The following is a 15,762-nucleotide window of genomic DNA, read 5'->3' on the forward strand; positions in this document are numbered from 1 at the left end:
TTTCTTTCTTTCTTTCTTTCTTTCTTTCTTTCTTTCTTTCTTTCTTTCTTTTCTTTTCTTTCTTTTCTTTTCTTTTCTTTCTTTCTTTCTTTCTTTCTTTCTTTCTTTCTTTCTTTCTTTCTTTCCTTCCTTCCTTCCTTCCTTCCTTCTTTCCTTCCTTCCTTTCTTTCTTTCTTTCTTTCTTTCTTTCTTTCTTTCTTTCTTTCTTTCTTTCTTTTCTTTCTTTCAAAACTTTTTTTAAAATTTTTCTTTCCCTTTGAATTCATAATAGAGTATGTGTGTACACAGGTGAGACAGAGAGAGAAAGAGAGAAGATGAGCACCCTTCACAGAGTCTGGTCTTACTGTGAGCCCCTTCCTCTAGCCCTCCTACCCATCTTGGGCATTTGTGTGCATGCTGGTTGGATCAAGTATTTGACCCACATGTGGTCGCTATGTGGGATCTAGCTTCTCTTGAGCAGTGCATCACCTCTGCACCACGGTCAGCCAGCAGGTTCTATTTTCTTTTCTTTTTTTTGGAGAGGTTTTTGCTATAGGGTGCGTGCACTCACCAGAAAGACAGAGAGAGATAGAGAGACAGAAAGTGAGAAATCACCGCCCTGGGGGGATGGCCATGCCACAATCCCTTTTCCTCCATTTTCCTCTTGGGATCTTGGGCATGCATGCACACGTGCCCGGTGTGAGTTTAAGCTCCCAGGCTAGGACTTGAACTGTGGTTGGCTACATGGGAGTTCAGTGACATAGCCATTATGCTAACTCCTATTTTCTTTTCTTTTTAAAAATATTTGTCATTTTGAAGTTCTTGGTAGAGCACATGTATGTGAGAGAGAAAGATAGAAACATCCTCCACACGGTCTGGCCATGCAGTGATCCTCTTCCTCCACTCCTCTAGCACATCAGATCCTGGGCACTCATGTGTGTGTCTGGTGTGTTTCAGGCTGACCAGGCTGGGGATCCAAACCATGGTTGCCATGTGAGATGTGGCTTCTCACAAGTGGAACATTACTATGGAGTCAGTCTAGGAAATTCCATCCTCTAAGTCACACAAAGGCAACATGGCTAACGACAGCCTCAGTAGCAGCCCCTGTAGTTATTTCTTTTCCAGGCCAGGTCCACTTTTATTCTTGAGAATAATAAATGAGATAAAGTATCAGGACACCAAAGGCAGAGACCAGCCAAAGTTTCCATTCTTCTCTACCATAAATAGCTGTAAGGAACATTTAACTAGTGACTGCTCTGCTTTTCAGTAAAATCACCAAAAAGGTGATTTTACTTGACGTGCATAGTCAAAGCCCAGTGCTATGGGCACCAATGGGTGACTGCCTTTGAGGGACCTTTATATAGTCATTGCCCTGTTATGTCACTCAAGGCCTGTACATTGGTCCGGCAAACTTGAGTACGTATCATGCAGGATGTGCAAGAAGCGTAATTGCTAGACACAGAATTGTCCTAGAAATGTTGCCACATTCTGTTTTTACCCCTTGTGATAAGATACACTATTTGGTTTTTGGGAAACACACATACAAATCTTAGTGTGGTTTAGACAAGAACTTGAACAGTGGTCATTGTTGCGAATACCAAGGCTTTCCCACAAGAAACAGTGATTATTATTATTTTTTTTTAGTTTTTCTGCCAGTTTTCAAGTTTCAAGTCTTTGGGATTCTAGCCTGACCTCTGAGGTTCAAAGCCTAACAAGGTCTTCTAGACTGGAGTAGTCACAGAGTTATCTGTCATAAAATACCTTTGCAGAGAGAGATCTTCTTACTGGGGGCTTGATCCAAATGGTTCCTCCATTTTAACTTTATTTCTCTAAGAGGTAAGAAAGGTAAATCAACAGTTAGTGAACTATGGCCTGCAGGCCAAATCTGGCCTATGAGCTAGGAAGACTTTTCACATTTTTAAAACATTGAAAAAGGTCAAAGAATAATCATCTCTTGTATTATATTCAACTTGAATTTCAGTGCTCTAAACAGCATTTTATTAGGATATACCATACTCATTCACTTATGTGTCATCTATGGCTGCTCTCATGCTTCAGTTACAATGTTGAGTCATTGCCACAGAGACAAACCATGTGGCTTGCCCAAAATATTTCCTATCTGGCCCTTTATAGAAATATTGGTGACTTCTACTCTAGGGAAATAGTTTAAAGGTGTATTTAAATTTTTATCTAGCTCTTTTAAAAAAAACCCAGCTTTGTTGAGAAATAATTGATATAGACTAAGTTACAAATTATTATTTTTATTTAAAACATGTTTTTTGGTGAAGGAAAGTACAGCTTTATTGCAAAGTGCAAAGCAAAGAGAGTGGGCAGCTTGTACTGAAAAGACTGGGTCTCCCCAAGGTGTTCCCCACATGCATTTTTAAGGGCCAAATTAAGGACAGGGGTCCCATGCACAAGGTCAGTTCAATGATTGGTTCAAGAGGGCGTGATCATCTCGGGGACATTCTTGATTGGTGAAGCCTTTGGTAATCAAATTCCTGTTCAGGTCTCTGGAGCCATTCAGCCTGAGGTCTTTGTTGAGCTCACAGCCAGAAGCTTCTATCTTACAAAACAGCCATTTTTGCTGATTTGTCAGGTGGTGAGTTCTCTTGACTGTGACTTCCAAAAGAACAGAACAGCTTTGGTTAACCTTGCTCACCATGCCAAATCAGACGTCTACCAAGTCCAATCCAATGCCTTGTAAACTTCACCACAGAACTGAAATTGCTGTGGGTCAATAGCACCTAGTTGGCAGCCACTTACCCAGGACTGTTCCTGAGACAAAGTGCTCAGGCAGCTGCAGGACACGATCTGAGGGTGACCATCAGCCAAGGGCTACTGTACCTTGGGCAAGATGCCCACAAAGGACCTTGTCCCATCTGGGGTGCTGGTAAACTATTACTGAACTCCAATCAGGTTTGCTCTCCCAAGCCCCGTAAAACCAAACCATAGGCACATGGTGTGAAGAAGGGGAAGACCCGGTCTCAAGTTACACGTTACTAACCACTGTGCTGTAGGGCTGGCCCAGGTTACACATATTTATTTATTTTTTAAATTACACATTCTTAAAGTATGTAATTTGATCAATTTTGGCATAGGTAAATAAATACGTATGAAGCTATCACCACAATAAAGATAGTAAATACCCATTGTCCCCTAAGTTTCCATAACTGCTCATTTATAATCCCTTCCCCTTTTCTCTTCCCGTCCCACATTGTCCTCAGCAACCACTAATCAAATTTCTGTCATTATAGCTTAGTTTGCATTTTCTTGAGATTTATGTAAATAGAATCTTACAATACATATGTGTGTGTGTGTGTGTGTATGTGTGTGTGTGTGTATATATATAGTTTTTTTTTTTTTTTTGGTCTGGCTTATTTCACTCAGTAAAATTATTTTGAGATTCATCATTTTGTTATATGTATCAACATTCATTCCTTTTTATTACTGAGTAGTAGTCCACTGTAAGGATATACCAGATTTGTTTAATTATGTACCTCTTGATGGGCATTAGGGTTTTTTTTTGTGTTTTTGAGGACTGCAAATACAGTTCTTTGAACATTTATGTGTAAGTCTTTGCATGACATGCTTTCTTTTCTCTTGGGTAGATGCTTTGGAGTGAAATGACTAGATCATATGGCAGGTGTATACTAACTTCTTAAACTAAAATATTTCAAGGTGGTTGTGCCGTTTGACGTCCCCACTAGCAATTTAGAGAGTTCAGTTCCTTAATAGGAACCACCGTTGGATGTTATTGATATTCGAGTGTCTGAATTCCTTGTGTGAAGTATGGAGAAGAGTTTTTAATAGTTGATTAATTTAGGTTCTGTAGACCCCCCACACCCAAATTTATTTGCTTCAGTTTTAACTTTGGGATTAAATGATCTAAATTTACTGAGAAGATTTAGATTTACTGAGAAAGGGGATTGAATACGTGGAATTTTTACCACAGAATACTCTCCCATCAATATAGTTAAGATCTTGACTTTTTATGCAGTGAGCAGCAAGTTTCACTCTGTAATTTTAAATTTTCATAATGTGTGTGACCCTGTCCACTCCCCCTACCCCATTCTGGGATCAGGATCCTCTGAGACACTCTGAGCTTCTAGAATGTGTAAACATCAAAAGGTTAGCTATCAAAAACACACATTTCTGGGGGCCATTTCCAGAACTCCAATCGAGATTGAAGCTGGGACCTAAGAACTTCATTTTCAGAGGCATTGTAGTGGAGAGTTTGAGGACAGATCTTTGAGACTGAGAGCAAAACAAGACAACTCCACCAAGCACTCCACAGGGGTTTGTTAGAGGGTTACTTGCATATGGGAAGGGCGGGGTGGATGGTGATCCAGGAACATCACTGTTTCATCTCTGCACTCCATGCCACTGTGCAGTAAGCAGGGTTCTTACAGGGGATTCAAATTCCAAAGGATACCTCTGATTTGGAAATGTGATTGTCCCCAGGCTCCCCAGGTCATCAGTCTTTTCCTAAAATAAAGGCCAGCTGTGTTGGGAAATGCATCTTTATCTTAAGCAGCAATTACACGGGCAAGAAAAATGGAGGGCCTAAGATGGCATTAGTCCTCACAGAATAGAGCTGGTCCACTGAACTCATACATTGAGTTTGTTGTCCCCACTTTGTTGCAGCTAAGTGTTGTAATTTGGGGGAGTATTTCTTTTCAGTGTAGTGGTACCAAGCATTATTCAAGTGTAAGATGTAAGGTTTTATTTTATACTACTTATTTTTTTAAAGGATTATTTAATTTTATTTATTATTATCATTTTTTAACTTGATTAGCTAGAGACAGAGGGAAAGTGAGAAAGCAAGTCACGAGGTCCGGGGTTTGAACCATGGTTGGCCATGTGGGAGTCTAGCACCTTAACCACCACACCACTTGCCAGCCCATTAAGTGAGGCCTTTGGTCAGTAGCCTAGTCAATACAGCCTTTCATGGTTTATATGAACTTTTTACAGTTTTAAATTGTTTTATATACATTATAACTAAACTGACTATGACAAGGATCATTTCAACTTACTATTATTATTTTTATTTTTAAGCTATCTGAAGAGTCCATGATAGAATCTATGGGAGTAAAGTGATTTCTTTGTGTGAGGGCAAAATATTTTTCTAGAATAACCCTTTAGTCTGTTAAAGAACATGTGCTGAGTTCCTTACTTGAATAGTTCAGTCTCTATCAAACATTATGTTGGAATGTTTGTTTCTCTCAGTCACACAACATTGTTTTTCTCTTTCTAAAAATGTACTCTGCTTAGAACTATTTTGGTGGAAAACTCTCTGCTCAAGGGAAAATGCCTTGGATTGAATATAATAATGAAAAAGTTTCTGGCACAGAATTTATAATTGACTTTCTGGAAGAGAAACTTGGAGTGAATTTGAACAAAAACCTTGGCCCTCATGAAAGAGCCATCTCCAGAGCGGTGACCAAGATGGTGGAGGAGCACTTCTACTGGTGAGTCTCTTTGGATGTGCCCCTTTCTCTCCGAGTAAGGCCCACGCTCTGTTTCCCTTTGCAGACACTCTTCTCATAATTATAAAAGATTTTTACACTAACAGTTGGAATGGACAATCTGACTGGCTTAGGGTTCAAAGTTATGACTATTACGTTTCTAGGTGTCTAGACCAGGGATAGACAAACATTTTGTGTAAAGGACCAGCTGGTAAATATTTTCAGCTTTGCAAATCATGCATCTCTGTTGCAGCTGTTCAACTTTGCTGTTTTGCTTCAAAAACAGCCATCAGCTATATGCCGATGAATAAATATAACCGTTTCCCAGTAAAGCTTTATTATGGATACTGAAACTTGAATTTCATTTAATACATTTCTTCCTTTGACTTTTTATTTTATTTTTTTTAGGTTTTGCCATAGGGTATATGCACTTGCAGGAGAGAAACAGAGGGAAAGTGAGAAATCACCCTTCTAGGGGGGATGGCCCCGCCACAATCCCTTCTTCTTGATTCTGCATTTACACGAGGTCTGGGGTTTGAACCATGGTTGGCCATGTGGGAGTCTAGCACCTTAACCACCATACCACTTGCCAGCCCATTAAGTGAGGCCTTTGGTCAGTAGCCTAGTCAATACAGCCTTTCATGGTTTATATGAACTTTTTACAGTTTTAAATTGTTTTATATACATTATAACTAAACTGACTATGACAAGGATCATTTCAACTTACTATTATTATTTTTATTTTTAAGCTATCTGAAGAGTCCATGATAGAATCTATGGGAGTAAAGTGATTTCTTTGTGTGAGGGCAAAATATTTTTCTAGAATAACCCTTTAGTCTGTTAAAGAACATGTGCTGAGTTCCTTACTTGAATAGTTCAGTCTCTATCAAACATTATGTTGGAATGTTTGTTTCTCTCAGTCACACAACATTGTTTTTCTCTTTCTAAAAATGTACTCTGCTTAGAACTATTTTGGTGGAAAACTCTCTGCTCAAGGGAAAATGCCTTGGATTGAATATAATAATGAAAAAGTTTCTGGCACAGAATTTATAATTGACTTTCTGGAAGAGAAACTTGGAGTGAATTTGAACAAAAACCTTGGCCCTCATGAAAGAGCCATCTCCAGAGCGGTGACCAAGATGGTGGAGGAGCACTTCTACTGGTGAGTCTCTTTGGATGTGCCCCTTTCTCTCCGAGTAAGGCCCACGCTCTGTTTCCCTTTGCAGACACTCTTCTCATAATTATAAAAGATTTTTACACTAACAGTTGGAATGGACAATCTGACTGGCTTAGGGTTCAAAGTTATGACTATTACGTTTCTAGGTGTCTAGACCAGGGATAGACAAACATTTTGTGTAAAGGACCAGCTGGTAAATATTTTCAGCTTTGCAAATCATGCATCTCTGTTGCAGCTGTTCAACTTTGCTGTTTTGCTTCAAAAACAGCCATCAGCTATATGCCGATGAATAAATATAACCGTTTCCCAGTAAAGCTTTATTATGGATACTGAAACTTGAATTTCATTTAATACATTTCTTCCTTTGACTTTTTATTTTATTTTTTTTAGGTTTTGCCATAGGGTATATGCACTTGCAGGAGAGAAACAGAGGGAAAGTGAGAAATCACCCTTCTAGGGGGGATGGCCCCGCCACAATCCCTTCTTCTTGATTCTGCATTTAGGATTTTGGGCATGCACATATGTGTGCCCAGTGTGATTTTCAATCTGCTGGGTCTGGGACTCGAACTGTGGTGAGCCAGGTGGGAGTCCAGTGCCGTAACCACCACACCACCTGTTGGCCCCTCTTTTAACTTTTTTCAAACAGTCAAAAGAATAAAAGCTTCTTAGCTTGCAGGTTGTAATTTGCTGACCTTTGATCTAGATTGGAACTCACTGAGGTGAGGGAGATATTTTGCTTGATTGGGCTTAGGGCTCTTTGCCAATATCCACTGCTGAATTCAAGTCATATTCAGTCAGATCCCTGGAGGAGACAAAGGCAAGATACAATTTCTAGCTGAAATGAATTATGCAACCTTTGTAAGATTACTGTCTGTTCTCTTTAGCTAATAAGAGTGCCTCTGTATTCCAGAAGTAAACCGTGTCACTCCTTTCTGGAGTTTCTTTGCCCTGGCTGGCCGACTCCTAGTGTGTGCTCACCAGCTTAGAAGCGTCACAGGTTGTACTGGTGAGTTGCTCCTGCTCTGCCCTCAGGGCCTGGAGCTGGCTGTGACACCATGTGAGTTAAGCAGCTGTGGGTCTTCTTGCTTTACAAACTCACTTGTCATTGGGTCTTTTTCTTTCATTTATTTTCTGGAGTCCTGCATATTTTTTCCTTATCTCGATAAATGAATTTCTACAAACTTATCTTGTCCCAAAGATGTAATTTGGAACTGTTAAGCCCATTTTGGGGGCATTGTTACTCCCAGGTCAGATGCTGGCCAGTAGCTTTAACCAAACCTCCTCCACTGACTGGGGGGTTTTTCTTTTTCTTTCATTTATTTTCTGGAGTCCATATTTTTTCCTTATCTTGACAAATGAAAGAATGTTTTGTCCTGATTTCTACAAACTTATCTTGTCCCAAAGATGTAATTTGGAACTGTTAAGCCCATTTTGGGGGCATTGTTACTCCCAGGTCAGATGCTGGCCAGTAGCTTTAACCAAACCTCCTCCACTGACTGGGGGGTTGATCATTACAGCAAGTTCTTCCTTATCATTTCTCTAGTGCAGCCATTAAGCTCTTATTTAAATGGAAAACCTATCTCTCAGGTTTTAGGTGACCCTCTATTTTTCTTTTCCTCTTTCTACTTTTAGTTCTGGTTAGTTTATTCCAGGGCTGACCTGAGTACCACTGCTCTCTCACTGCAGAGGTGACATGGGGAAGCAAGCAGGGAACTAGGGAGAGGGGGAGACAGGAGTAGAGGTCAGTGTGGAAGAAATGACTTGTGTTGTCAGAATGTGTCTTTTCCTTATGATACTGATGGAGAACGGCGAGGGTTCCCCTCTCAAAGAGTGCAGGAGTTGTGGTGGGGACCAGGTACACGATGGTGTGCCATGTGCACGTGCATAGCTTCTGGGAAAAGCCCAGGCGGGCAGAGCCCAGTCTCAGCTTTGCAATGATGGGGAATGAAGAATTCCTACGGGCCCCCTGATGCTTGCTTTCCCTTGGTGATGGTCCTATTGATGTGGAGGGCTAGCCCTTTGCTAGCTGCCTGAGAAGCTGTAAGCTGTGTGGTTTAGCTGGTACTTTAGCTCAAAGTCTTTGATTTCTAGATGGTTCCAAAAATGAATATTCTCACTGGAAGGTTTTTAAACCAGCAAAATTTGACATGTCACTGCTTTTTGCCCTGGTTATGCATGTCATTTTAACACTTTTTAAAAAAACAATAATTATTTATTTTATTTATTATTATTATTATTTAAAAATTTGCTATAGGCCACGTATGCTCACCAGAGAGAGAAAGAGAGGGAGAGGGGAAGTGAGAAAGCAAACCGTCAGGTGTGAAACTTGAACTGTGCTCAACCATGTGGGAGTCCAGCACCTTTAACCACCACCCCACCTGCTGGCCCCATGTGCATGCCATTTTACACAGCTTTATTCCCTGGTAGAACTTCATCTTCTGCCCTCTTTTCTTCATCTTTCCCTTTACCAGACCTGATGGGGTGTGAATGGGGGTGAGGGGTGGGAGCAGGAGTTGGGAGGTGTTACCAGGTAGGGAAGAATCTTAATTTTATAGACCATATACTTCCAAGTCCTTGGGAATTTGTTTGGGTCATATATCGACTCTTCAGAGGATAATTTTGTTTCTGTAATTCCATTTTTAATTAGAAAAAGACTTTTTTGGATTAGCTGCTATTATTAATTTTTTTTAGAGGTTTTTGCTACAGGGCCTGTGTGCTCATCAGAGAGACAGAGACAGAGAGACAGAAAGTGAGAAAACAACCCCCAGGGGGGCTGGCACACCGCAGTCCCTTCTCCTCCATTGTCCTCTTGGGATCTTGGGCACACATGCACACTCACTAGGCATGAGTTTAAGCCACCGGGTCCAGGACTCAAAACTGCGATCGACTACGTGGGAGTCCAGCGACATAGCCATTATGCCAACTGCTGGTCCCAGATTATTTATTATTTCTTACTTATGTCTACTCAAGAGTTCATTTGAAAAAGAAATAATGAAGGTAAAGAGCTAGGCTAATCTGTAATCCCAACTATTTGGGAGGCTGAGGCTGGAGGATTCTGAGAGTTTAAGGCCAGCCTTGGCAACCTAGTGAGACCTTGTCTCTTTGAAAAACAAACAAACAAAAAACATGACAAATAAATAGTGAAAGTGGAAAGAAAGGTCTTGACTGAGATGCAAATATCCAATGGACTTTCAAAATAACTTTCCTAATTCCTCCAATTCCCTTTAGCTTCTAGTAGCAAAAGGGAAAATTAATCTTTTGCTGTTGTTTAAGGTTCCCAGGCCTTTAGCTAACTTCTTGCTTTTGGGGTACCCTGAAGAGATTTTCCTAAGAGTTCTAAATCCCAATGGAAAAAAGGCCCAACTTCCCTAAAATGCTGCAGGTGGAGAATCTTTGAACACTCTTCCCTCAGGCTCCTTTCTTTCCCCTTGTCTGCTCCCAGAGGCCATGCACAAAATACCCACCTGTGGACGCCAGGGGCCCAGCAGAACGGAACATAATAAAAGTAAGAGCTTTCCATGAGATCTTGGTAAATTCTGACGATCAGTGAGCTCATAGGTTGTCCTCTGTACTCACAGAGGTGGGCGACGAAATATAATAAATGCACCATGTTTGACTCAATTGATTCAATGATCTGGAGTTTTTTCAGCTGTATTTATTTTGACCTAAAACCTTAAAAATAATCCACTTCAGGTATGATTTTCTGAAAAGCCAAGGCAGTGGGAAACTGCCATTATTATGTAACATTACATAATTCTGAAGCTCTGTTTTAGGTCTGTTCATATAATACACTCAGCTATAAAGTGTTTTTTTCTGCACTTGAAATCTATATAATTATGTCCCACTTACACTATAAAAGCTCTTATTGAAGATGAAGAAGACAGTTTTATTTATTTTTTTCTTTCTTATCCCCTTTGTTCTACTGAATGCTTAAGTTAGATCCAATGCCCGGAAACTGATATAAAGGGAAGCCTGAGGGACTTGGGTCAGATTACTGGAACAAAGTTGATTTTTGATAACAGACACTGTAGCTTCTTTAGTGTGACATGCTGCCCCCTTGTGGATATCAATGAGTGTCACAAGAGTCTTTCTACCTCACCGTGAAGTGTGCAAGGCACCCTTGTCAACCTTGTTACAACATTTTTGCTCACAAAAATATATGCATTAGACCCGAGAATTCAAATACACTTCTAGGTTGGCCATAATTTTAAACATTTGAGCTTGGATTTTGGTGTAGTTAACATAAATGGAGAATACAGGGTTTCATAAAATAACTTATCCAAGATATTTTCTAAAAGCCAGGACATTTTACCTGATTACAACTCAATTAATATGTTCCCCTTTTCACCCTTTTTCCTTGTCCAGTCTTGGATGTGGTGAGCCTTCCCGTGTGGAGGGGCTTGTGAACTAGATGAGTCGACAGAAGCCTGCCATGTCCTCGGCACTCTCTAGCAAAGAGAGTAGAAGCAAAAGATGGCAAAGGTGTAGCCGAACATGGAAACAGGACTTGGCCAAGGCTGAGACTCAGTTGTTTGCTGTTTTCCATAGAGTAACATTTGGTTCTGCCGTGGGCCAAATATCATATTAGGTAAAAGATGTTTTCATTAAGACATCGGAAGTCAGGCCCGCAGGTAGCATGGAGGTTAAGGTGGCTGGATCCCACATTGCCAACTGCCTAGTTCCGCCCCTGATCGCTGGCTTGAGAATCATGCTGGACACAGGTGCATGCCCAAAATCCTGAGAGGAGAATGGAGAAGAGATTGCAGTGTGGTCATGCTCCCTGTGGGATGATTCTCATTCCTCCTACCCTGACTTTGGTGAGCACACATGCAAACTTAAAAAAAAAAAAATCAGAAGTCAGTCTATTTCTGTTTTCTGGATCTGTTTTACAAATATTTTAACAGGTTTTGTTTTTTCTGTTCTAAGTTGATATTAAAAATAAAAGTAAAAAAAGAGGGGGACCAGCAGTTAGCATAATGGCTATGTCGCTGGACTCCCACATAGTCAACCGCGCCCTGGACTTGGTGGCTTAAAACTCACGCCGGGTGTGTGTGCATACGTGCCCAAGATCCCGAGAGGAGAATGGAGGAAAAGGGATTGTGGCGTGGCCATCCCTCCTGGGGGGTGATTTCTCGCTTTCTGTCTGTCTCTCTCTGTCTGTCTGGCGAGCGCACGTGCCCTATAGCGAAAAACCTCTCCAAAAAAATAAATAAATAAAAAATAAATAAAGAAATAAAGAAAGAAACCTTGGAGCCAGCAGATGGCCTACTGGTTATATCACTGGACTCCCATGTAATCAGCTGCACTTTGAGTCCCAGACCTGGCAGGTTAAAATTCACTCTGGGTGTGTGTGTATGTCTCCTCTCCAGAGGAGAATGGAGGAGAAGGGATTGTGATGTGGCCACCACCCTCCAGGGGGGTGATTTCTCACTTTCTATCTCTCTTTCTCTCTTTGTATCTCTGGTGAGAGTGTGCACCTTATAGCAAAAATCTCTTTCAAAAAAAAAAAAAGAAACCCCTTTGACCCAATTTTCACTTGAGAGATCAGATACATTCATTTTGATAAGGAGAATGAGTATCTCAGCTTCCTGAAATAGACTGTCAAAATGGTAAATTACTTTAATTGCTTAGCTTAGTCTACTTTCCAAATTGGCCCTCCCTGTTCTCTCCAGTTAATAATTCATGATTCCTATAGAGTGGGCCTCTGCCAGGGGAGAGGGAAGAGCCATAGATCCCAGAAGGGAAGAGTGGCAATCCCTTCTTCATACTCCACAGGTACCTCTCTCCATTGTTCTATTTAAGTGTATGTCATCCCTTAAAAACACTACTTAGCAGTAATTGACTCAGAGTGAAGTCTTTTTTCATTCAATCGATAATGCGGTCTTTCAGCATACTTAATGAATGACTAGTGGCCAGGCACCATGTCCCTGTCTTCAGTGGCTCACAGGCTGGAGGGACACATAAAGCCTTCATAATGGTCAGAGCTAGAGAAGAGTTTGAAGAACTGAGGAAAGGCATCCAGTTTGATAGTGAGAAGAGGGAAGGCTGCCCAGAGGAAGTAGCATCACAGTGGGATGTCGAGACAATTAGACTAGCGGGTAGAAGGGTTGGTAGTAGGAGAAGATTAGGATGTCCAAGTAGAGTGAAAAATATCTGCAAAACTTTAGAGGCAAGAGGAAGCACTTGGGCAATAGGCTGCCATAACAGAATACTATAGCCTGGTGACTTATAAAGAACAGAAGTTTATTTATCACAGTTTTGGAAGCTAAGAAGTCCAAGATCAAGCCACTGGCAGATTTGATGTCCTCTTCCTAGTTCACAGATGGGCATCTTCACACTGCAACCTCACATGGAAGAACAGTGGAACGAGCTCTTTGGGGTTTCTTTTATAAGCGCTAGCCCTAATGTTTGTGAGAGCTCTGCCCTCATGACCTAATCTTTCAAAAGCCCTACCTCCTAATACTGTCATATTAAGGATTAGCTTTCAACTTAAGAATCTGAGGGGGACATAAACCTTTAGGTTATAGCAGGGAGGTGCCTATAGTTCTGCATGGCTGGTGTGTAGGGTGCATGGGAGATGGGGCCAGAGAAAGGTCAGACCATAGAAGGGTTAAACATTGGGAAAGGCCTGACTTGCTATGGTAAGGAGCTGTGGCAGTTAATGAGTGACTCAGAGAAGCAGTGCGATATGACTGGATTTGTGTTTTAGGGAGCTCCATTTGGGCAAATGAATTTCTGAAGCCCTGTCAGCAGAACTGTGAGGAGGCCACTGTCCTCACAGCTGAACTACAATATTAATGGAGTTGGAGAAAAGGGCAAATTCACAGAATGAGTGACTGTCAGGAGCCAGGGAGGGGGGCAGTGAAGAATAACTCCTGGGTTTCTGATTTATGTGAGGAGAAGCTTTTCTGAAGGGAGCAAAGATGGTAAGTTCTATTTTGGAAATGCTGGTTTGTGTCCTAAGGATCTAAGGACAGAGGTCTGGACTGGAAATGGATTTGGGAGTTATATGTTTGTAATCATGGATGTTGATGAGGTCACTCACCCTGTGAGTGTGGAGTGAGACGACAGGAGGAATGAAGATAGAATCTTGGGACCATGTGAGTCACGGGAGGCGGAGCAGTGGAGACGTAAGCTAAGGGAGAACTCCGAGTGTCAGATGCCTAGAGAGTTCAAGAAAGTCAAGTGTAGAAAGAAAGGTTATTTGGATGTTGCAGCAAGGAGGTGATTGTTGACTTAGATGAGAGTGGCTTTGGAGGGGTGGTAGAGGTGGAAGTTCCCACCTTTCTGAAGGAATTTTCAGAAATCTTAGTTGGGAGGGGAGGTAGATTCTCTACCTCTGCCTGATATGGAAGCATGTGCAATGATTCTTCTCCTCATAGTGGGTGATCTATGAATCTATGCAATACCATTTTCCTTGATATTTAGGTTTATATATACTGTATTAGATTTGACCCTTAAAGAGCCTCCCTGGCCCTTGTTTGCTTCTTTTCCCTGACACCATTGTATGAAAGTGAGCATGGGAACAAAAGAGAGGAAGCAAAGTCAAGAGCAAGGCAGGAAAGAACGAGGAAGACCAGACAGTTCCTGAGGTGATTTCTTGCTGCAAAATTCAGAGTGAACCCTTTGTGCCTCCTTCTGTGCCTTATATTCAACCTGCTACTGCAGGTAGAGAATTCCACTGTTGGAGTTTCCTCCCTGCTGAGCTGAGGGGGGCTCTCCTACCCCTCCCTGCTGCTCCTAGAACTGTCCACCCATTGCTGCATCCTTTCTGCACACGCCCTCATCACCTGCTCTACAGAGGAAATCAGTCAGCATGCAGGTGCATGCACCTCTCTGTTGCCTCTCACCCCTTGCAATATGCTCCTGTCCATCTTGGATATGTCCCTACTTCTCTTCTGTGTGTGTGTGTTTTAAGAGATTTTTGCTATAGGGTGTGCACACTCGCGGGAGAGATGGAGACAGACAGAGAGACAGAAAGTGAGAAATCAACTGCAAGGGGGATGGCCATGCTGCAGTCCCTTCTCCATTCTCCTCTTGGGATTTGGGGCATGAACGCACATGCACCCAGCATGAATTTTAAGATGCCAGGTCTGGGACTTCAACTGTGTCCGACTACATGGGATTCCAGCGCCGTGACCATTATGCCATCTGCTGGTCCCGCCTTCTTGTCTTCTAACTTGCCCTTGAACTGTGGTTTTCTGGCACCCTCCTCAGCCTAGAAAGCACCTTAGGGGACCTTATCTCCTTCATAGCTTTAAATCTGCCATCAACATGCCCCTGCACACCAGTTCTCTATATTGAGTCTAAACCTATCTCCTGAGTTCTTAAACTTTTAAGCTTCTTTACTTGAGGCTTCCATAAGACCTTTAAATACAACAGGTTAACTCATCTTTCATCATGCAAATTCATTCCACCTTGTGTAATTCAGTATTGGATTAATCTAGGAGAAAATACCTAAGTTCTCTTTAAGCACAGTCCTTATATCCATTGACCAGTAGGCCCTTCTTCTTTCTTATTTTTTTTTAAAGGTTTTTGCCATAAGGTGTGTTTACTAACTGGAGAGAGAAAAAGAGAGACAGGGAGAGAGAAAGTGAGAATCACTCCCCAGGGCATGGCCATGCCACAATCCCTTCTTCTCCATTCATCTTCTGGGGTTTTGGAAACGCATGCACATGTGCCCAGAACGATTTTCAAGCCACCGGTTCCTAGACTTGAACTGTGATTGGCCATGTGGGAGTCCAGTGCTTTAACTACTACGCTACCTGCCAGCCCTGACTCTTTTTCTTTTACCTCAGCATTTCTCCCATGCATCCCCTATTCTGTATCCCTGCTGCTGTCATCTTAGTCAGTGTGTCCTATCTTGCCTGATCTTGCCACAGTGTGCTAACCAACCTTTCTACCAGTAACTTGCCCCCTTCCAGCCCATCACCACAACTCTGATTATGGTTCTTATCTGTTTAAAACCTTCCCCGTGGTTATCCTTTGCTGTCGGAATGGAGCTGAGCTCCATTGGCATCAGGCCTATCCTGATGTGGTCCCACTCTCCCAGCTGGATTTCTTACCGCTTCCTCATGTGCAGCCAGTACCCAGCCTGTGCTTTCCGCAGCCTCATCTCTGACAGGTCATCGAGCAGCC

General features: G+C 41.9%; 1 protein-coding gene across 1 annotated transcript in view; it reads left to right on the forward strand.

Annotated features, from left to right (window-relative positions):
- The window catches only part of FAXC (failed axon connections homolog, metaxin like GST domain containing), a 76,343-nt gene that overhangs the window by 16,867 nt on the left and 43,714 nt on the right, over positions 1 to 15,762 (forward strand). Inside the window, exon 3 of the mRNA XM_006170912.2 lies at positions 5,254 to 5,450. Coding sequence (XP_006170974.1) covers positions 5,254 to 5,450 — 197 coding nt within the window. The remainder of the gene's footprint in view (positions 1 to 5,253; positions 5,451 to 15,762) is intronic.

Source organism: Tupaia chinensis, unplaced genomic scaffold, assembly GCF_000334495.1.
Source record: "Tupaia chinensis unplaced genomic scaffold, TupChi_1.0 Scaffold149168_1, whole genome shotgun sequence".
NCBI classification, from domain to species: Eukaryota; Metazoa; Chordata; class Mammalia; order Scandentia; family Tupaiidae; genus Tupaia; species Tupaia belangeri.